The following is a 23,617-nucleotide window of genomic DNA, read 5'->3' as shown; positions in this document are numbered from 1 at the left end:
AGCGGTAAAGACTGAAGCAAAGGCATTCAGTAACTCTGCCTTCTCTGTATCCTGTGTCACCAGGGCCCCTTCCTTGTATCCCCAGTCTTCCTGTATCTGCTGATGTGTTTAAAGAAGCCCTTCTTGTTATCCTTGACATCCCTTGCCAGGTTTAGTTCCAAGTGGGCCTTGGCCTTCCTCGTCGCATCTCTGCATACCCTGACAACATTCCTACATTCCTCCCAAGCAGACAGTCCTTTTTTCCACATTCTGTAAACCTCCCTCTTCCATTTGAGTTTCTCTAGAAGTTATTTCCTCATCCCTGTGGGTCTCCTGGCTCCTCTGCCTGACTTCCTTCTAGGGCTGCACCGATCTTGAGCTCAGAGGAAGTGGTCCTTGAATACTGTCCAGCTCTCTTGGACCCCCTGTCTTCCAGAGCCCTAACCCATGGGATTCCTCCAAGCAGTCTTTGAAGAGGCCAAGGTTGGCCCTCTTGAAGTCCAAGGTTGCAATCCAGCTTGTTGCCCTGCTTCTACCATGCAGTACCCATAACTCCACCATCTCATGGTCACTGCAGCCAAGCCTACCCCCAACTCTCACATCCCCAACCAGCCCTTCCTTTGCTAGAATAACGTCGAGCAGCACACTTTGTCTTCTTGGCTTCTCCACCACTTGCATCAAAAAGTTGTCCTTCCCTTATTAGTAACAGTAGCCTTAAAAAAGGTAGTGCTAGGCACTGAAAGATCACAAATCCCACACAGGTCCCTTCACCTGAGATCATTTTATCATACTGTAAAATTTTACCTAAAGTAACTCTATGGAGTGAAACGGGTTTTTGCTTCAACATAATTTATGTTAAGTGTCAGCCAGAAATAGTGTTTCTTCTTAAACATGGAAAATTTTCAGAAGAATACTGGATGCAACTTCATCTTTGTATGAAGGCCTGAGAATCTGAATTTTAAGATTTCCCAGCACTAAAAAGAACAGTGAGAAGCAGCAGACCCCAAACCAGGCCATTCTCTTTCAAATATCTGGCAAAGACTTTACCTAAAGACATTCTAAGCAAAAACAAAATATAAGGCAAATTGAGGTCAGTGTTCTCTCAAATGATCAGACACCTAGTCTTTCACCAGTCTTCAGACCAGAGCACTTTGTGAGGTGTGGGGAGAAGACTAGCACAGCAGCTCCACAAACTACAAAATGCAGCTTGGGGGTTTAGCACCAGAGGGAATACAGTTGAGGAAGGGATGGACATGGGGCTCCTCAGAGGCTGCTGCAGCCACAAGCAAGGCACAGCCCCGGGGAGGCGAGGGCTTGCCCACTGCAGTGCAGAGGCCGCACCCCACCTTCCAGGCTCTGCAGTCCCTCAGGTGTTTGTCCTCAATTCCTGCCACCCCCTTCCTTGCAAACCAGCTCCCAACAGGGAGTATATAGGGTATAAGACAAGAAAAACTCTTGGAAGCCACTAGAGATGTCTTCTGCTCCTTCACACTTTTCATGGCAAAATCAGGTTGGGGAGGAAATAAATAAATAAATAACCCCACTAAAAATCTTCCAGGACCTCTTTTCCTCAGAGAAGTGGACATCACTTCCTTTTTATAACATTTGTAGCAGCTCCTATTTTACCAGCTTGGTATTAACAGCAACACCCCTTTTCCATCTCAACCACTGATGAGAAATGTCAAAACCAGATTTCACTGTAAATTTAAAGAAAGAGTGAATAACAATTTCTGTAAAAATAAGTCATTGCATATACATCTAGCTTTCAAAACAGACACAGCTAAAGTAAGCTGCAGCAGTGCCTGAAGCACAGGAAGAAAAAAAGATACCACTTCCTTCAGCAAATGAGTCAGCACTCAACCATTTGGGGTTTTTGTTTCTATTCGGGGTTTTTTTTGCTTTTCTTTTTTTTTACAAGATACATCTTGAAAGCTGGACATCTTCACTACTAAGGCCTGACCCACCTATGCACTTGACTCCTTATGAAGAAAGGAACTAAGAAATCAACACAGAATCACAGCTGGGCATTGAAACGAGGAAGCAAGGGCAGGACCAAGCAAGCAAAGGATCTTTAGAAGGGAACTTAACATATAGCCATTCTTCAGTCCCAAAACTGACAACATGGGAGGTGGTGTATTTCATTTAAAACATGAAGCACCATCTCCTCTACCCACAGGTATGATACGGTTAACTACCACAATACTTTAGGTATTATTAACACAGCCGTTCCTTAGCTGAAAAAACGTATCTGTCTGTGGACTATGCAGGAAAAAATGTCAATACATATCCAACCAAAACATTAAGATTTCTTCTAGAAATCAAACCATTTCTGGAAGCAAACACAATTTTGCCTTCTAGGTTTTACTTTTTCGTTGTATTTGATCTGTTTGACAACTCTGTTATAACACAGGCAACAGCAAAAAAATCTGTGTATGTAAGCAGACAGCTTTTCACTACCTAAGGTGCCCTGGTAAACGGCACTTTTTTCTGGCCTTTTCCTTTTTTAAGTGCTTCAGTGGGACACAGGCACCTGCAGAATGAACACTATATGACTTGAAAAGGGGGAAATGTCTTTAGTAGGTTGTTCTTTTAAAATATTCAAGCTAACAAAATCCAGAATATTGTGGGAGCTTATGACATTACTCCAATGCACACCCAGGTATTAGCTTTTCCCAGGCAGGTAAAGAGATGGAGAAAGCTGAAAAAGCAATATAGTGAAATACAGCATTTTTATAACTGCACCACATGAAATACTTGACAATTTACTGTGGGGTAGTAGCAGGATTTTTGTTAAAAATAAAAGGAATACTTATTGCTTTCCTCTCATACCATGGAAGCTATTTAGCATGTCTGTCTGAAGTTGATGAACTGCGCTATTTAAAGTGGGACAAAAAATTGGAACAAAAGGTCTCATTCCTCTATCCAAAGGTATACGGTTTCAAGATGATTTAACTCTTAAAGAGTTGCACCTCTATGTCTCAGGTAACCCAAGTGGAAAAAAAACACCAATAAAGCTATATTTAAATTATATGGTTTTCGCCTTAAAAAACCTCGCTGCCTTTCGGCACTCGTTTCATTTCGCTCACGGGCAAGACCTACTTCGCAGGGAGGCCGGCGAGCACGGTTTGATGGGGACAGCACCGGGACGTGCCGAGGACTCTCCCCGGGGACTCCGGCACACACCGCTCTGCAGCAGCCACGTGTGTCCGTTATAAAACAGTCCACATAGAACTACAGCTTAACTGCCAGCCTCCGGGCCGCGCTGCCGAGCCCGCCGCGGTACCGGCCCGCCCGCCGCCCTGGACAGCGGCCCAGGCGAAGCCAGCTACACCCTGCCGCCGGCGCCGCTCTGCCTTGCCTCCTCTGCCGCCCCGGCGGCGCCCCCGGCGAGGCGCGGCCCCTCAGCGCCTGCGCGCCGCTCCCCGCCCCAGCGGCAGGCCCCGCCGGCTGGCCCGCCCTCGCAGCAACCCCGGGCCGCCGCCAAAGCTGCAGCCACGCCGCGACGCCCTAGGCCGGGCCGGGCTGAGCGGGGCGGGGCGGGCCGACGGGCGGTGATGGAGGCGGCGGCGGCGGGGGGTGCCGAGGCGGGGGGTGCGGCCGCCGCGTTGTGGCCGCGGCTGGCGGCGCTGGGCCGGCGGCTGGCGATGCCCGGGGGAGCGGGCGGCGACGGTGAGAGGCGGCGGAAGGGAGGGGACGGAACGGGGCCGAGGCCGGCCCAGCCTCCCCCCGGGCTGCTCCGCTCCCTCCGTCCTCTCCACAGGGCGGCGGGAGCGGGCCCGAGGCGCGGGGGCGGTCGCTGAGGGCCCCGCTTCCCCCGCCTCCTCAACAGGGAGAGGGGCCCCGGGCGCAGAGCGCTGGGGAGGCGCCGGCTGGAGCCTCCTGCATGGCGGCGGGCTGAATCGCGTAGCCGCGCGTTAGCGAGTTGTGCGTTTGGTATATTACTTCTTTGCAAATGGAGCGTGCGAAATTGGTTCTGAAACGTTAGACCGTAACTAGGAATGCCCTTAATTAGTCGGGAAGTGTGTGGTCTGACAGGACAGCGGGCCTGCTTAAAGGCCGTATTGTTCAGCCACTCTGTGTATACCGGAAGGATGGATAAAACCGTCTGAAGTGAAAAGGGAGAGTAAGCAGGGATCTTGCCGAGTGCTTTTCAGTGCTAAGAAGGCGTTGTGTTCTTTCAGATACCTTCCTAGCAAAGGGCTCTGCTGCTCTGGGCAAATTGAAGGGCCTCTGTAATGAAGGGAAAGAACAACCTTCCGTGCTTTTGCAGCTCTTTACGCAGGTAGTATATACAAACCATTAAGAACTCCCTTTCAAGAAAGGCTGCTGTGTAGGGAATGGGAGAGGGTGGGATGTGCGAAAGGGCATGGCCGAGGGGTGTCTCTATTATGTCCTATGTGCAGTGAACATCCCTCAAGTGCGGGGCTGCTTTTGCCCGGCTAACTTGGAGTCGATAACAATTGTGCTGGTATTGTCAGAACAGAAGGGGTTTGAGTTTACATTCACTGTCAGTAATCTTGCAATACTTCTAGCTTTTTAAACTTTTTAACTTTTGAAAGTTTCGTAAACTAAATGTTAAAAATTTCTTTAAAATTGCAACGTCTTATACGCTGTAACAAGCTTGTATGTTACTGCCCACCACCATTTGATTATTTTGCTGGTGGCATTTTTACATTGTGTATCTTCATGTTTTCATAGGCTGTCCTAGACATTACATATTTTGAGGAAAATCAGCTTGTGGATGAAGATTTTCCAGAAGAATCTTCCTTGCAAAAAGTTAAAGAACTTATTTGTATTCTTTCAGAACCAGAAGGCCTAGTGAGGGAATGCAACATAAATGAAGAAGTGAGTACTAATATTATTCAGGCAGAGAATTAATTATTTCATTATTTAAAAATAAAAAATCTGAACCAGGACAGTAGTTTAGATTCTGTATTTTCGACTTCAAGACCTTTTGAAAAAATTTCAAGTCTTGTTTGTACTTAAATAGATATTCCTGAAAATACTTCTTCAAAGAACTTGTTCTGTGCCTCGAATTTTTCTTGCTAACATTTCGTGATTCTGTGTGCTTTTGGCAGTTTAAATCCAAAGTATTAGGCTTGTGACTGTTGGCTATTAAGTTCAGCCTCTAAAGTTACAGACTTAATACAACACTTTATCTGTGAGTGTGTATACAAGTAGTTCAGATGGTTTACTTTTTGGTTTAGCCCAGTTTGTTGGATTCTCTTTCAGCCCATCAGTATCCTTGGTGCAGAGTTATTAGAATGTCTTTACTGGAGGAAAGGAGCCCTGCTTTACATGTATTGTCATACAGCAAAAGAAAGGAGTGAATGGCTACAAGCAAACATTGCCATATTTAAAAAGGTAAAGTTGATTTCAAAGTTCTATGAACATGTGCATAGAGTTTTAAAGTTTAACTCTCTGCTTTTAAAATACAGGGTTTTTTCTTTTTAACAGGGTTAGGGGAAATTCGTAGAAGTATTTCTGGCTACTGTTAAATTAATCAGAACTTATCTGAAAGGGTTTTTTTTCCTTTTTTTAACTGTACTCAGTGTCTTGATGATGGAGTTCATTACTTGATGAAGATGCTTAGCTTTAGATGTCCTCTTCAGCAAAATGAAGACATCTCATGTCAAGATAAAGACACAGCTAGATTACTCAGTGAAGGTAAAAAAGGAAAACAAAACCCAAACCTCCAAAAACCTCACAACCTGCTGCTGTTAATAACTGCTTCACTTTATGAGATGGTTTGTTGTGTATTTTTGTTGTTTGACTTCTTTTGTATTCAAAAACTGTCACCTTTTAGGGAAAAAAAAAAAAGGTGAGATAAGTAGGCAGCAGTGCTCGCCCTTCTTCCCCCCTTCTTGTTGACTCCTGGATTTTAGGAGGTGGCACTGCTCATTTTCTCTATGCTTTTGAGTGCACTGGAGGAAAGTGAACTGAGGCAATGGGTGTTTTATGCACAGCATGAGTGTTTTACAACCACCCAGTTACCAGTTGACAAACGTTGAAAGAGCTAGTATGCCTGCAGAGGGTGCTAAATGCTCCCATGTCGGTCTTCATGTTCAGATCTAGGAGAATATGGATATGAACACAGAATTACTAACTTCACACAGGTAGAAAGTACGTGCAGAAATGGTTAGACTTGGCAAACTTATTGTCTCTGTCTCTGCTTTACATGGCTCTATGTCAGTTGCACTACTATAGTACATATACATGAGGATCTGAGGCTGCGTCAGCGTGATGCAGGCAGAGTGAGGCAGCAGGGGGGATTTGTAAGGTAAAATAGCTGGTGCTGACATGACGTCCATGTGGTACGCACTCAAAACTGTCCCTGCTCTGACTACAGGGAGATGGAGCACCTTCTTAATTTCATCTGAAAGTGGCATTGCTCCAATTCAGCTCCACAGTGCTAAGCCAAGTTCAGTAACCAATTTGTGGATATATTTAGCAGGACTTTTTTTTTTTTTCCCCAGTGACGATGGACACATGTGGCTTTCTTTTTGTATACTAAAGCTTCTGCTGGTTAACCTGAGTTAAGATGGTGCTCAAACAGCATCGTCTTTTAGGCTTAAATTGTGAGAGGCACAGGAGTACTCTAAAATAAATACGCGTAATCAAGCCCGTGCTGAATGGATTGTAAAGAAATATGGAAATTCTGTAAGACAAACACAATTATGAGAATAACATGTATTAGGAAATCTTAAAGTTTTAGCATTATGGTGGGGCAAAATGGATAGTATAGTGAGCAAGGCCTTTATCCAGGTTCTCTTCTGGACAGTGTCATTCATCTCATGCTTAAAATTTGGGTTTTTGATGTACTTATTAAATAGGTTTATACTGCCTTTTTGGAATTTTTTTCCAGTGTTACTGAAGAAAAAAATAGACGTTAACGAGCCATCTATTTGCTTATAGAAGAACAACGAAGTACTTAATCTAAATTATTTTTGCAGGTATATTTAGTGACACTCACTTACTGGCAATGATGTACAGTGGAGAAATGTGCTACTGGGGGCTGCGGCACTGTGGAGAAGGGAAGCAGGAAAGCCTTGAGACGACAGATTCAGTCTCTAACAGTGACCTGGGCCACAGATCACAGAGCATGTCGCTGGATTTCCGAGAAATGGGCAAAAACATATTAACGAAGTACGTGGCTATATGTGAGGGACCTTTAAAAGGCCAAGGGTGGAACACAACAACTGCGAAAGGAATGTTGTGTTACTTTGTGAAATCCCCCAAGTGAAATGGGCTGCTTTGGCCAAGCTTGTGTCTGAAGAGGGGCTGAGGGAGGTGGGCTTTGTTTCAGTGTGTGACCCTTCTTATAAAAATGTATACTTTTGTTGCATTAAAAACACGCATTCAGAGAACTACTGGAATACAGGTCCAAAGTCTGAACGGAGTATTTTCTCGGGGGAAGACAAAAGAACGCACGACGTGATCGAGTGTATGAGGGAGGTGTGGGGGGTGGAGCAGACCGTCCCTCCGTCCCGCCTCGGCCACTGGCGCAGGCGCGCTGGGTCCGGGGTGGGCGGCGGCGGGATTGCGGCCGGAGGAGCGGGGCAGTTTGGAGGCCGCTGTGAGGGATCGGTTGCGCGTCCTCCGGGAGCGATGGAGGCGGGGGAACCGCGAACGCGTGTTCGGTGTTCCCCCGCCTCCATCGCTCCCGGAGGACGCGGAGGAGGTGAGCGCCTTGCAGGCGCTGCCGGTGAGTGGGGGCGGCGGGAGCGGGGAGGGAAATGTCGCCATCCCGCCTCCCTTGCATCCCCACCCCCCGCTTCCTCAGTTACCCTTAAACCGCTGCTCTGGACGTTTTTCAGATCGACGTACAGCTGAAGATCATGTCCTTCCTCTCGCCCCAAGATCTGTGCCATTTGGGAAGCACGAGTTGTTATTGGAGGGTGGCTGTGCAAGATCCGTTGCTGTGGAGGTATTTTCTCTTGAGGGATCTCCCCTTGTGGACATCCGTTGATTGGAAATCGCTCCCAGATGTGGAGATTTTTAAGAAAGCCTTTTCAGAGGTCAGCGACAATGCGCTGTACGATTACATGGCAGTGTGAGTATCTCCATATTCCCTTCCACGACTTACAGTCGCTCTACAGCAGTAATATTCAGCCCACAGGCATGTTTCATTCTTCCAGCGGTAAAGCTGTGCTGGAAGCTGCTACTTAAATTTTGATGTGCCTCGAAGCCGTTGTTTATTTTGGAAATACAATTTCCTGTTTTAACAGTTTGGTTGGTTCTTTCTGTTTGGAATTCAACAAGGATGTAAGACATTAAAAATAAAACCCCAAAAGTCAAAGCTAACGTTATAAAAGGATTAAAACTCTTGTAAACTGCATGTCTTCTATGCCACAGGAAAACAGTCATCCCAGAAATTGTACATGCTGTTAATCTTGATAAAAATGGGTTCAGTACAATGACAAATGTTTTCATATTTTAATAAAAGTACTACAAAGTCTTCAAACTACAGCAAATTGAATGAATTTTTGGTTTTTTGCATCTTATCTGGAAGAACTAGGGGAAAACAAAACAGGTTTTTTTGAACGTACACAGACTAAAAAGTAGTAATGTTTTACCTCTGATGGTTAAAGCCTGTAAGACGAAGTCTGTGGTTTCAGCTAGTATAGTTGAAAAGCATAGCTACATTCATCATGTGTTTGGATGACTGAGAAGAACTCTTTTTAAGACAAGCAGATTATTCTGTGTTGGTCTTTTTTTAAACTTCATTCAATTCCTGTAACTAATTTGCAGTAATTTGCTTTTACATTTGCAGTTAAATTTTCCAGAGGTGCTTTCATGAAATTTCCTTCATAAGTGCACTAACCTCTGTAGTCTCTGTGCCCTTCATCCTTGCTTTACAGATGGAAAGACACACCCAGATTTTGAAATGCAAAGTATCTACTGATTTTGAACATTGGCTTTCAATCTCTTTAGGCCCAGATACTTCAGAGCATCACCTCTGTGGAACCACCTGACACTGATTGCCATTGTGTCTGTAAGCACTTAATGCTTTTGCTGATCTCCACTGAAGTGGCTCAGTTTGGGTGTAGAGGAGCACACTTTTAATGTTTCCTTGAAGTAATTTGTCCGGCAGCAGCCCACCATGACCACAGAAGCAAAGACTGAAGCTGCTTCTGTAGGATGTCTGTCGCTTCCATGGCTGTTACTTCTTTCCCTTGATTACCAAAGTCTTTACATGCCTTCTAGCTCCCGCATCAAATGAGCACATAAGCTTGCAGACACCACCAGTCTCCTTGCACAGCATGCGTTCTCTGTGCCTACAGGGTAAATGGTCCTTTCCAGGTGGAGCTACCTGTTTCATAGTTGTTAAACACAAAAGTGATCTAATTAAGGATTGAAATGCACTCAGAAGTATATTATTTTTTTATACAGTATGTGACTCATTAGCTTTGATTTTATTTTACCAAAGTTGTGTGTTCAGCGAGGGTGGGGGAATTTGTAAATTTTTAAAATTTTGTTTTTTAAAGTAAACTGAAAGCTCTATTGGCAGAAGTGTACTACGGTCCAAAAAGTCAGTATTTGGACTTCAGAAGGACTGATGCCTTTACCTGCTTTGTACTGGTGCTTGAAACCATCAGTTTGTAACTGTATCATTTTTGACCTGTGCTTGAGCTGTACCAGTAACAAAGCGTGAGAAGTGTGGGACACAAATCAATTAATGTTGTTTGATTAATACCTCTTTAGTATTTTGTGTTTAATTTCTGGTTGCGTGTGTTTTACACAGATATAAAAAAAGCTGTCCTCAGAGTAGAAGAAGTTTGAAATCAAGCCGTCCCCGGTATGGGGCTGTGACTTCCTTTCTGCAATCACTGGTGACTCAGGCAGAACCTCGCTTTGCTATGTTTGGGCCGGGTTTGGAAGAGCTGGATGAGTCTTTAGTGCAAAAGATGATGACATGTCCAGAAATTCTGGTAGTAGCTGGCCTACCTCAGAGACAAATTCATGGTAATGCTGGGTTTGGGTTTTGGCTCTTTTTATTTTGTAAACAGAACACAGAAAACACTGGGGGAGAAAGAGGGAAAAGGGATGCTTTTTTTTTTTTCACCCTTGAAACTCAATAGCCTAGTAGTAAAAAAAAAAAAAGATATTTTCTCTCTATTCAGAAGGAGACATGCAGTGAACATGTGGTGTAAAATTACAGCTGCAGTGAATTTATGATTAAATTTGCACAACATCAGAGGGATCATTTTGTTCCTTGCATGTCTATTTTGAGCTTAAATTCCATGTCACACCTGCTGCTGTAATGGATAAACGCAGACAGAACTTTATTTAGACACCACTTGCATTAAGTGGCTAAAAAACACACTTGTGTTTTTATCCAGGAAGTCAAGACTGATCCTTTATATGATTCAGTTTTGTGGTGTCAAATGCTGTAAATTTCATTTAAAAGAGTTAAAGGACCAGATGAATGATTTTTTCAATGTTCAAAAACATAGTTTTGAACATCTGTAATTTCACTTCAGTCCAAACCAGAGACAAAAATTTATGACTTTTTAACTGTTTATTTCAGCCAGCAGAATTGGAATAATTAAATTGTATTTATAGAAGGTGTGAAAATATAATTTCTTAGTGTTCTTTTTTCTTTCTTGTGTCCTTTTCAGTGCATAAACAGACTAGAGCCTTTGCTATGCCAGTTTTGGCTAATAAACGCAAGTCTAGCTCCTCCCTGACTTAGGTTTCTAGGCTTAAGTCTAAGTATCAGAAACATGGAAGTGCTTCCTTGTTTTCTTTTAATACTATTGAATTGTTTTTAATTAAATTAACTCCAATCAATTACAGCATGTATAAAATTTCTTTGTGAAATAGTAAATATGCTACCCCTAACAGTGACAACTAGGCTTGGATATATCCATTTTATAGCATCACTAGAATTTTCAGCCTACTACTTAGTTGTATTCTGTTAACCAAATAGTTGTAAACGTGTATATTCTTTTTTTTTTCCCATAGGAATTGGATCAGGAGTCAGTTTTCAGTTTAATAACAATCAAAAATTCAATATTCTGACATTGTATTCAACCACCAGGTAAGATTTGTTCTCTGCCAAAAAAAAGGTAGTTTTCCGATTATTTCATGCTATTCCTCATATTTTTGCCATGCGATTTTTATGCATGCATCCACATATATGGATGTCCCTCATAAACTGAAGTTTCAATGCATGTCTTCACTACTTCTTTCTTTTTCCAACGCTAAATTTTCACATGGAAATAATAAATGTTTTCCAAAACTTACACATAGGTATTTGTCATACACATCTGCTAACAGGTGCTTCTATTCCTCTTCGTACCTTTATTGATTCCCTTTTGAAACACTATAAACTTAACCTGGTGTGTATCTTCATACACATCTTGCAGATTGCTAACCATCTGTATGTGCACACTAGAAAAGAAAGGGGGTTGGGGGAAGATGAAACTGTTTCGCTGGCTCAGGCCACTTTCCTGTCCCTTTCCTGTGCTGCTTAAACTCTCAGAATTGAGTTTCTGCATTCTTAATTAACCTGGATACTGAAATATTGAAATATCTTTCAGTGTGGAGAGGAGGAGAGCAAGGGCAGAGCAAGCTGTTTCTGAGAATAAGATGTTCTACCAAGAGAACAGCACAGTAGGGAATCAGCAAGCTGTGCACTACAGTGTAATAGCTCAAGTGAAAAAGGTGTGCGAAGTAGTTGATGGATTCATTTATGTTGGTAATGCAGAAGCTCATAAAAGTAAGGAGTTTATTTTATTTATTTATGTTTTGTGAATGATTGGAATGTCATAAAAGATTGCAAAGAACATGGATTTTGATGTACTGCATATTCTGGTTCTTTAAAAAATGGTTCGTTAGTGATATTTCTTAATGGCTTATCCAGCTGAAGAGGTCCCCTATCCTAGGCACTCTCCCTCATCAACCTGTGAGGGGTTACAGCCCCCTCCCTTGTTTATGGCGGATTCTAATATGGTTGATGTCTAAGCTACATGTGGGAAATGGTCTGGTTAAAAAAAAAAACAAAAAACAAACCCCACAACAGCAACAGGAAGAACTCCCAGGGCATGGGCGGGAGAAGGATCCTGAAATGCATCAGTGTTGGTGTAAAAGCCTGGAAACACAACCTTTACCAGGAAGACTGCAGTAAAAGATAAAATTAGTCCAGATCAGGATAGTCCTGTAAGAGGATAATCCAAATACCTATTGTGATGTTTGTCTTCACATTCATCAACTTTAAATGGAGGGAAAGGGTTAGCTCAGAAAAGAAGAGGGTAAAAAAGTATGAAGGCATATACTAAGGAAAAAAGTATGGTCAGTAGGGTAGGGCTGCTGACTGTACAGCGTGTGGCCATTTCTTAATGGCTTGTTGCAATTTTGATCTCTGTGAGGTACTTGGAAAACACTCTGATGTTAAGGACCTGTAGAATCTATGGAGATGTTGAAATAACAGCTAAGTGTGACGTGAACGTCTGTGTGACATGCATGCAGATGATCCAGTGTTGTGATCAAGCAGAACTAGATGATTTAACCATGTCCCTTCTAACCCTCTGTTTCCTCACCTCTGAAATCTTAAATATTTAAAGTAAAAAAAACCCAAAAGTTCTCCTTGGGATTTACATATATTGATACTCATGTATTGTTTCTTAGAGCATGATCGTCAAGAGGAACTGGCTCGTATTCTGGCAATGACAGATCCAGCCCTCGGGCCCTCAAACAGACCTCTGCTGGTTTTGTCTTGTGTCTCTCATGCCAATGTGAAAAGAATTCCATGTGTTTACATGGCCCATCAGTTGCAACTAAATCTGCTACGTCAGCCCTGGATGGTACTTGCTTTTACACCTTCATTTTTTTATTTCTGTGTGGCTTCAATTTAATTTAAGGCTTACAGTATTTCCAGAACTGTACCTACCTAAGCAAGTATGTAGCTTCCAACAGTAGTATGTGAGCTCTCTGCTTAAGAATTTAGTTTTTCTGGTCATCTAAGATGAAGCACTAGCCTATCTGAACACAGGGGGTTAAGTGGCTAGCCCAGGAACCCATAAGAAACTTCAGATGGAGCCACAGTATAAGGAAGGACGAAATGCTCGTCTTGAAGGGAGTAAGGGAGCTTCAGTTAAACTAAATCTTAAATTCCTGAGTCATGCCCCAAGCAACGCCTTGGACACAAGGTTAGATTTTGCTGCCATTTTCAGGAGACTGTTAACTGTCACTCGCTTGAAGTGATATATTGAGGCCTTGACAAATCAGTTTTTACCTTGCATGCGAAGTCCTGAACCAGTTCTTTCATGCTTGTCAAGCATAGAATGTATCAGTGTGGCTCAGCCACACACAATTTATTTTTGGTGACGTTGTATGTCTGAAGAATAATACTTAATCAGAAAAAGCAAAATCCTGTTTTGAGATAGTTTCTTTGTTTTCTTAAGGAAAATGTTTACAGGCTTCTTAAAAAAACATAAAATTTATAATAGCCGCTTCATAATACAGTAGAAAATCTGAGAATTAATAATATGCATTGAATTCTAAAGCTAGCGGCTTTTTTGCTTTAAGAGTTACAAGAAAAATTTTCAGGTAGATTCTCATCCATAAAGTAAGTATAATGTTCCAGAATAGCTGATGGAACAATTGAGATAATATTCACCTTCATACCAAGAATGCAAGGCTTTCCTAATGGGGCTTATAATTCATTTTGTAGAGAGTAGTGTTTTCTTTTTGTACCTTACTCTCAAGAAACCCCTTTTGCATAAGGGACCTTTAAAACAGTGATAATAATCAGATTTGATATGAGTATTTCTGACTTTAAGGATAGACATGTAGTGATGCTAAAATGCTGTTAGATCCTGTTACCTGTTTTCTCTAATACATTAGCCTTTTTATTTTTGCAGGTACAGGACACTGTAGCTGCAACTTTAGCTGGATTGCTAAATGGAATTGAGTGGCTCCTGGAAGAAGCAAGTTGTAAAAATGCGCAGTGATGGAGCTGCGCATTATTTCACTGTATAGAGACTTCGATGTTCTGTAGTTCAGACGAAGTGAGAATCTTGTCCTGACAGAGCACTGGCAGAAGGGAAATTGAGAAGGCAGACCTGCATATATTTCACTGCATGTACCTTAATAATTAACGTTCTTCCAACTTTAGCCCTGAATTACAAGTGCAAGTAGGATTGCGTGGATTCCAGCAGCTGATGAAGATGTGATCTGGGGGGACAACTCGGTTGTTTTGGGTTTTTTCTTTCTTCCTTTCGAGCTGGGGCCTTTAGGGTGCAATCTTTTCTCAGTGTATCTGATAATCTAGTCTCTTCTGTAAATGTACGTAATGCTAGGTTAGTTTATCAGCACAGCCCTGTAGCACGCATCACACGTTCTGTAAGTATACTCAGTGGACATGTTGACAGTGATGATTCCTGACCAAAGAAAATATACTGTACATTGTACGGTAGCAGGTTGACGGAAAGACAGTATTTTTTTCGAAAGAGTAAATCCCCCTGTACTTTTTCCAGAAACAATGCTAGACAAGGAGTAGCACCTGAGGGAGAATTGTTGGCCCAACCAAAATTCTTAGAAACAACCAACCAACCTACCATATATGAATTGGTTGTGTCTTGTGGTTGGTTAATAACTAAGATCACAAACAAAAGACTTCAGCATCTTCTGCGTTCTCTTGCTGTGAATTTACTAGCTAGAGCTGGACATCTCTGATGTCTTGAATAAATGTTAAATAGAATCATTAGTACTTGAGGACATTTAGCAAATACTTAGGACCTGTCAGTTACTCAGATGTGGCCGTTTACCAATGTGAAGTATACTTGGACTGAAATTTTCTACACAGTGGCAAGTATTTTTATAAAAAGCGAAACAACATTTTAGAGCTGCAATTGCGTTTTCCGTATTGATGTCATTTGGGATGGTCCTACACTCCCACCTTCTTAATGTTTTTTAGCTATTGGATGAATGATCAGAAACTCCCCTTGGATTTCTTGCCCGTTCATGTGTTGGTTTTGTTCTGGGTATTTTGGGTTTTCTCCTCTCTTTCTCCATGGAAATGCAATAGTCTCACAATTCTTTCCTGGTGCCTGGATAAATTACTACATGGTGCACATTCAGCTTTAACTGCCCTCAGTCTGGCGTATGTGTGTGGTGCGTAACACAGCTGTGCCAGAAACATACCATTTGACAAGTTTTTTGTTTTTTAATGAGCTAGGATAGTCACACGAAGTGTTGTCTTTGCGTATAAGTGACTTCCCTGATTGTCAAATGATCTGTCTGTAGAGGGTTGAATGCAGCAACCTGTTGCTGTGTTAGCTACTACAAATAAGGTTTTTAATGCAAGATCCTCGTTCTGCTTTCTTCATGAGGAATAAATTATTTCTAAAAGATATTTACAGTCTTTCTGTGTGTGTTAAGCCACCCTGCACGTGTGCATGAATACACATGCACACGCACAGTTTGCAGTCATGCTGTCACAACCAGTAACAAATTATTGTCATCACTAGTCATTAATGAACAATGTTATCTGTTTAACAGATACTAATTCACTGTCATTTTAGAAGATGGAGATAATGGAGGGGGTGTAATTTTTCTTAACCTAGAGAACATCGGTTATATTACAGATAGGATAACTTAGAGAATTAAGAATTACACATTTTAAGGATGCAGCCTAGGAAACAAGCTGGAAGCTAGAAGTCAGCACAGTCACAGAGCTCCGGCATGGCAGAAATTGCAGAGCTAGTGGTGGGGTGGCTTGCCTGACTGTTGCAGTGGATTAATACTGGCAGGGAAGGTGAGCGTGTGCGCTGTGCAGAGGCATAGCTGAGACACACAGAGGCACGCTACAGAAGAGGCAAGCAGCCTGTTGAGAGTTCAAATGCCAAATCGTTGCAGAGGTGCACTGCAGATTTCATTTAGCACTACCTTTTAAACTTCCTACTGTTTAAATTGCTGAGTATGCTGAGTTGAAAAGCATAGTAAGTCAGTTAAACTTGGGACTTAAATTGTTACAAATTCAAAATCAGTTGGATATGGAATACTGGTATGTCACTAAAATGTATTTTAAAACTTTTTAATACAAAATTTTTTTAAATCTATTTGGTTTATCATAGTAATAAGGCGCAGAAGCAAACTTACAACTCAAGGAGAGTTATAAAGCAGGTATGTTTATTGCAGTGCTGGGTGCAAGGGGGATGGTTCCTCCTACCTTGCACACCGCAAGTCATGGTGGACAAAGCTTATATTGCTCAGTTCAATGTACAGATGCATTAGATTTCCTGGAACTAATTACAATACTTGTGTCTTAGTTACCCATGCATTTTAGGTCCCTTCTTCCACTTATGGTCATGAGTTGGCCCATCCAGTAATCTTGTCAGTGTATTGCAAGGTGTGTTGGTTTCAACGGGTGTTCTGACTCTTATCTAGATGGAGGTGTCCTTAGTTCCTTTGGTCTTGGTTTCTACTGGTGCCTGCTGCTAGGTTGTTTGCATCTGCCCAGGATGTTCCCCATCAGGCTTGGGAAGATTACATCCTTGAGTGCGTTCTTGCCTGAGGCCCCTTACAACAGTGGCAGTTGTGAGGCTGTTGCCTGTTTGTCCTGGGTGCTTCTGAGTGGAACCTCAGGGATCATGAGGTGGTTTCCAGACAGGAGTTCTGTAGTTCTGCAGTGTAACTTTGTTTAGGCACTTCTTGTCTTGAACCCTTTCTGACTTCCCCAAAGCAACAAGTTTTAGTCAGCATGCAGGCTGTTCCTGTTATCTTACAGCCCAAGGCTACCTCATTATCCTGGCTAAGTTTTGGCTCGGGCCCCAACATTTGTTGAGCTACGCTAGATTGCACTAGTAACATTTAACTATTTATTCCCTGAATGAGCAAATGCAACTGTGACGGGTTTTTGAGAAATGAAACGATCAGGATCTGGATCCCAGAAATCTTACTGTCCTTGGGATGAAAGATTCTAACAGTGCTAGAAAGCAAACTGCTTACCTGCCCACTGAGGCAGGATGTTTAGGTAAGCAGTGGTCGCAGAATAAAAGGTTAAAATGACAATATGTGTAATTTATAAGAAAATTCAATTACTGAGGGTTCCTCTGAGCAGCATTCCAAAAGGGAAAGTGGCCATGGGGGTGCTAGCTTTCAAGTCTTTGAAACTTGGAATAACAAAAATGCCTGCTGCCATCTCCGGAGCAGCACACCAGGGTACCTGCCACGCGCTCAGGGCAAGGGGCACTTGTGTGGTGCCTCGCAGTTCCTTCTAACAGAGCGGCCCTGGAGGTCATGGAGGATCCAGGCGGGAGCAGCAGAGGGTACCTTCCGCTTCCCTGCAGCTGCGGAGGGGAGCTGTGGCTCGCTGCGTGTCCCACTGGATGGCACTGCTGGTCCGCAGCATCCCCTCGCGCTGTCCAGCCTGCATCCCTACGCACTTGCCAGAATTGCCTCAAGTAGCCGCTTTTACTTCCTTCTCAGAAATGGCAGCAAACAGATGGAGTTATGGAAAAGCCTAAGACAAAATCGATGTGTTTTTCAATGGCTTATAGACAGTGGATATGCTGCTGCTTCTTTTAATCTGCTGGCTATCAAGATCGTAGCTTTGTAGGGTAGGATGAGTATTGCACCTAGAGAGAACAGCTGGAGTCGCTGTCGGGAGGATGTATGGAAATAATTGCTGGCATCATTGCAAGGTGATTTATGCTTTCATCTGTGATTCAGTTTTTGTGCCATTTTAGCACTGGTGGTTCTGGATTAATTTCCTTACATACAAAAGTAAATAATTTATATTCTTCAGCCCGTTACAGAAGGTGATATTATAACTAGAGCATGTTCTTAAATCTCAGGCCAGAGAATGTTTGTACACAGGCTGCTCTCAGTTCCCTTGGGAGGATGAAACTACAGATCAAGAATGTAGGTAGGCGTGTAAGCAGAGATGTTCAATGACTGAGACAGAGCAAGCAACAAAACACAGTGGATCTGGATAGAGGGATACATTTAAGAACCAGTGAGATTATCTCCCACGCTAGCTTGCTCCCCCTCCAGCATTAAATTCGTCATGTCTACCCTTCCCAGCAGGGAGCTCACAGCTTGTCCAGGGTCAGGCAGAAAGTCCTCTCTGCATGCTGTGCCACTGCTTGCAGGTAGCGATCTGGGCATTGCCAGGTCCTCCAGCCTCTTGACTGTCTTAGTGGCCCTTTCCTGGGTTCTCTCTGGTTTATATCTCACATACTGCAGCCTTAAAACTGGACACAGAATCACAGAATGGCAGGGGTTGGAAGGGAACTCTGGAGATCATCTTGTCCAACCCCCCTGGATGAGCAGGGACACCCAGAGCAGGGGGCACAGGACAGTGTCCAGGTGGGTTTTGAATGTCAAAATAAACAACATCAGCTGCTCTCCCTTCGTCGACCCAGCCAGTCACGCCATCACAGAAGGCTGTCAGGTTGGTCAAGCATGACCTCCCCATGGTGAATCCATGTGGACTATTTCTGATAACCTTCTTGTCCTCTACATGCCTGGAGATGACCTCCAGGATGAACTGCTCCATCACCTTTCTGGGGTTGGAGGTGAGGCTGACTGGCCTGTAGTTTCCCAGCTCCTCCTTCTCGCCCTTTTTGAAGATTGGAGTGACATTTGCTTTTCTCCAGCCCTCGGGCACCTCTCCTGCCCTCCATGACCTTTCAAAGATGATGGAGAGTGGCTCAGCAAGAACATCTGCCAGACACCCTGCTGCAGATTCAGATCCACAAGTCCTGGGCAGAGGCAAATGAGCATTTATCCTCAGTGTAGCCCAGTATGTGGTTAGCCTTTACTACTGTGTGGGCACACTGCTGAATCCAGGTTCACCAGTCTACCAGGAGCTCCCTTTTGCAGAGCTGCTCCCAAACCAGTCATTCCCTGACCTGCACTGGTGCACACTGTGTTCCTTTCTGGATGCAGGACTTTGCGTTTGTCTTTGATCAACATTTGGAGGTTCCTGAAGCACCTGTTAGCCCATTCAATGCACACTTGCAGTATTTCTGGCTGTCCTTGCACGAGGAGCCTAGCAGCTATGGGAACGCTCACCGTGCACATGACAGCATGCAGGATCAACTGCCTCATGGGAGAGAAAAAAGGCATTCAGTCTTTTCCTGAAAGCTGAAATTAATCAAGCCACCTGCTCCATCAAAAAAAGTTGAACAATACTAGTCTTGGAGGCTGCAAATTCCTCCATGGTTTGGCAAACTGGTGGAAGATGAGGTGAAAGGCTGATATTGTCCAGAAGTAAACTTCACTGAGTTCTGAAAAATGTTGTGTTGTGAAATCATCTTTGTGACAACCCAGAAACACTATATTCATTAAATTATTTAATACTACTGTCGACAAAATTATAACAATAAAATAAACTCTCCTGTTCTCAGGAATCACAATCAAGGAGCTGAGGCAAGTAGAGAGGGACTGAGGGACTAAGAGCTGTATTTCTTAATAGTGTTCAGTTGATCAAGGTATATTTAAGGGATCTTTAAGGACATATTGCATACAGTGCAAGAGATCTCAGTTCCCAGGTGTGAGAAATCAGGCAAGGAAGGGAAGAGACCAGCAGTGGAAGAAGGGACAGGTATCCTGGGAAGAGTATAGGGACACTGCCTGGTTGAATAGAGAAGGGGTCAGGAGGGCCAAGGCGTGGCTGGAGCTGAATTTGAGAAGGGATGCAAAGAATAACAAGAAGGGCTTCTACAGGTATGTCAACCAGAAAATGAAAGTCAAAGTGTACCCACCCTTGTGAGCAAGAATGGTGACATAGTATCAACAGATGAGGAGAAGGCTGAGGTACTCCACAATATTTTTGCCACAGCCTTCATTGGTAACCTCCTCACCCCTCCCAAGGTGATGGACCACAGGATGGAGACCAGAGGGATAAAGCCCCTCCCACTGTAAAAGAAGATCAGGTATGTGACTGCCTGAGGAACCTGGATATACACAAGTCTATGGGACCTGATGAGATGCATCCCAAAGTCCTGAGGGAATTGGCTGCTGTAGTTGCCAAGCCACTCTCCATGGTATTCGAAAAGTCATGGCAGTCAGGTGAAGTCCCTGGGGATGGGAAAAAGGAAACACTGCACTCAGTTTTACAAAGGGTGGAAAGGAGGACCCTGGGAACTACTGACCTCTCAGCCTTCCCTCTGTGCCTGGGAAGATCATGGAACAGATCCTCCTAGAAGCTATGCTAAGGCACACAGAGCACAGGGAGGTGATCCGAGACAGCCAGCATAGCTTCACCAAGGGCAAGTCCTGCCTGACCAATCTAGTGGCCTTCTATGATGGAGTGGCTACATCAGTGGACAGGGGAAGAGCTACAGATGTTATCTGTGTGGCCTTCTGTAAGGCCTTTAACATAGTCCCCCACAGCATCCTTCTCTCTGATTTAAAGAGATACAGATCTCATGGATGACCCAGGGTCCATAGTGGGACCGGTGCTATTTAATATCTTCATCAATGACATAGACAGTGGGATCGAGTGCACCCTCAGCAAGTTTGCAGATGACACCAAGCTGAGTGGTGCAGTTGACACACCAGAAGGATGGGACGTCATCCAGAGAGACCTGGACAAGCTGGAGGGGTGGGCCTGTGAGAGCCTCATGAAGATCAATAAGGCCAAGTGCAAGGTCCTGCACCTGGGTCGGGGCAACCCATGGTATCAGCACAGGCTGGGGGATGAGGGATTAAGAGCAGCCCTGCAGAGAAGGACTTGGGGAAACATATAAAAGCATTTCTTAAAAGACAAGCTGGATTTGATTCAAAGTAGAGAAAAAGCCTTTGTTTTGTTCTTGGAGAGTAGCCCTTACATGTTCACATCTATGGAACATGTCTCCCCTGACATCATGTGGAACTGCTTTCATAATTCCAGTCTCTGGAGAACATATGAAAGATGCCACAACAAAATGATATCATAGAATCATAGAATGGTTTGGGTTGGAAGGGACCTTTAAAGGTCACCTAGTCCAACACCCCAGCATTGAGCAGTGACATCTTCAACTAGATCAGGTTGCTCAGAGCCCCGTCCTGCCTGACCTTGAATGTTACCAGGGATGGGGCATCGACCACCTCTCTGGGCAACCTGTTCCAGTGTTTCACCACCCTCATTGTAAAGAATTTTTTCCTTATATCTCGTCTAAATCCACCCTTATTTAGTTTAAAACTGTTGCCCCTTGTCCTGTCACAACAGGCCTTGCTGAAGAGGTTGCCCCCATCTTTCCTACAGTCCCCCTTTAAGTACTGAAAGGCCAAATAAGGTCTCCCCACAGCCTTCTCTTCTCCAGGCTGAACAGCCCCAACTCTCTCAGCCTGTCCTCACAGCAGAGGGGCTCCAGCCCTTGGATCATTTTTGTGGCCTCCTCTGGACCCGCTCCAACAGGCCCCTGTCCTTCCTGTGCTGAGGGCCCCAGAGCTGGACGCAGCACTGCAGGTGGGGTCTCACCAGAGCAGAGCAGAGGGGCAGAATCACCTCGCTCGACCTGCTGGCCACGCTGCTTTTGATGCAGCCCAGGGCATGGCTGGCTTTCTGGGCTGCAAGCGCACATTGTTGGCTCATGTCCAGCTTTTCATCCATCAGTACCCCAAGTCCTTCTCTGCAGGGCTGCTCTCAATCCCTTCATCCCCCAGCCTGTATTGTTACTGGGGGTTGCCCTGATCCAGGTGCAGGACCTTGCACTTGGGGTGCAGGACCTTCCAGAGTGAGACATTTTTCCCCTAGCAGTTGTCCAATTACTTGTTCCAATTGCAAGTAGCTAATAATTTAGATATAAACTGAAAATCAAGTAAGTTAAAGGAAATATTGGTGTAAAGATTTTTAGGAGTGTCTTGGTGTGCCTGAATGTGTCTGAGGGTGAACTAGTTTGAGGGATGCAGCTTAAAAGAAGGCAATGGAAATTGCTGCAATGGTAATCAACAAGATTGATGGTAGGTACCCAAAATTATCATCAATGAAAAATTCTGACTAACATCCAAAAAACCTGATACTAATATTTCCACAGTGCCATTGCCTGTGGAGGTCCCTACTGCCACCCGAGTCACCCCCTCAAGTCTCACACACTGAGCAAGGGACTCCCAGTCAGCTCCTGCCTTACTTCCCCCATGGGAATATTCCATGCGTCTCTGGTCTCTGAGCAGTACAGCACTGCAGTTCCCTTCCTGGTCTGTTATTCTGTGCACCAAATTAATTTCATTGAATTGACCTGTGGTTTGCTGAGCAGATAATTCTGAAGTCAGAGGTAGAACTAAATGCAGAACTGTACTTCACCTGGAGCCTGTGGCCCACATGAGATTCTACACTCAGAGGTGCAGCCATACACCAGGAACCCTCTCCTAATCCTAATCACATCCCATGTTTATAAATTTACCCCATATTTGAGCACACAGAATTACATATACTGGGGGAGAGGAAGTTCTTAGAGTGTTTGAGCTGCATCCACAGAATTTCAATAGTTACAGCGCAATATGCAGTGAAATTCCTGAAGTCCAAATCTCTATTCCTGGTGAAAATGCTGCTCGGATATTTCTGTACATTTATATGTTGCAAGTTTGACTTCTTTTTGTGCACATCAAAGTGGAATAGAGATGTTTAGATACTGGAATATCAGTGTTGTCACACCATTCCCTGCAATGCCAGAAAAGTCAGGTAGCTCCAGAGAGGTGCTTGTGACATACCCAGAGATTGCCAGGCTTCATATTTATCTGAGCACAAGTAGAAGCTAGCATGACAGCTAGGGCACCACTCCTCAGAATGGGTAGCTTCTTCCTGACACCTCTGTGAAATATCTAAACAGATGGTCTACATTTGAATGTTGTCTCCAATTAGAGAATGAATTCAGAAAAAATTTGCTATTCTTGAACAACTGCAAGTAGTGACACTCTTATTCCAAAATAAAAGCACTTTATTAATTCAAAGAGCATTAAACTACAGCAGAAGGACCTACTCCTGTCCTACAAAAAGAACACCAGCACGCCAGATTTATGCTCGGGGATAAAATGTCATAAACTAGTTCTAGAGTAACATCACAGAAGGTAAGCCTTAAATGATAATGTCCTGTAAGATAAACAAATACTGTTTTTCCAAAATACAAATGCAGTGAGCTAAATCTTTGATTTCTTTTTATTTCTTCCTGGATCATTGTTCGACACACTGTGATCACAGGGACTGTGTGAAGCACACATCCTGGCCTCAGTAAGTTGTGGGCCATACTTGCACTGTGCTCCAGCTGCAGCACATCCCAAAGAGATGTACTGCAGCACTGTTTGCACCTTGACAGCCATGTGGTTGCTTATTGCCAAGAGAGTGCACTGTGAGTTACATGTTTGTGGACCCAGATCCAGAAGACACAGCTCATACAGCCCATCCTGGGTGACAGCAAACCATAACAAGGAGTAATGCGGGCTTATCTCCTCTGAGGTGCCAGTGCACCTCACCCACCCAAAACCTGCAACTTAGTCCCAATCATATTGATAGTGAGCTGGACCCAGTTCCTAAATGGAGCATAGATGTAGCCTGAATCCACTAAAATCATATTCCTGCCAGCTCAAGTTAAGAGAGGATTGAGGTTATCCTTCCCCTCTACTCTGCCCTAGTGAGACCACATCTGGAGTGCTGTGTCCAGTTCTGGGCCACCCAGTTTAAGAAGGATGTGGAACTGCTCAAGCA

The 23,617-nt window shown here is 43.8% G+C and overlaps 2 protein-coding genes across 2 annotated transcripts; both read left to right on the top strand.

Moving 5' to 3' along the window:
* Positions 1 to 3,273: 3,273 nt before the first annotated feature.
* On the top strand, positions 3,274 to 7,359 carry RIMOC1 (RAB7A interacting MON1-CCZ1 complex subunit 1). The gene is made up of 6 exons (XM_075079377.1): positions 3,274 to 3,648; positions 4,161 to 4,261; positions 4,678 to 4,824; positions 5,212 to 5,343; positions 5,532 to 5,646; positions 6,933 to 7,359. Exons 1-6 carry the CDS (start codon positions 3,534 to 3,536, stop codon positions 7,220 to 7,222), a joined length of 900 nt encoding a protein of 299 aa, XP_074935478.1. The 5' UTR covers positions 3,274 to 3,533; the 3' UTR covers positions 7,223 to 7,359.
* Positions 7,307 to 15,340, top strand: FBXO4 (F-box protein 4). Its single transcript, XM_075079920.1, has 8 exons — positions 7,307 to 7,413; positions 7,453 to 7,684; positions 7,797 to 8,032; positions 9,725 to 9,945; positions 10,948 to 11,023; positions 11,526 to 11,704; positions 12,613 to 12,788; positions 13,848 to 15,340. Exons 1-8 carry the CDS (start codon positions 7,307 to 7,309, stop codon positions 13,935 to 13,937), a joined length of 1,317 nt encoding a protein of 438 aa, XP_074936021.1. The 3' UTR covers positions 13,938 to 15,340.
* The last annotated feature ends 8,277 nt before the right edge of the window (positions 15,341 to 23,617 follow it).

Source organism: Phalacrocorax aristotelis, chromosome Z (genome assembly GCF_949628215.1).
Source record: "Phalacrocorax aristotelis chromosome Z, bGulAri2.1, whole genome shotgun sequence".
NCBI lineage: Eukaryota > Metazoa > Chordata > Aves > Suliformes > Phalacrocoracidae > Phalacrocorax > Phalacrocorax aristotelis.
Note: the sequence above shows the minus strand (reverse complement) of the source record. Positions and strands in the feature narration are given on the sequence as shown.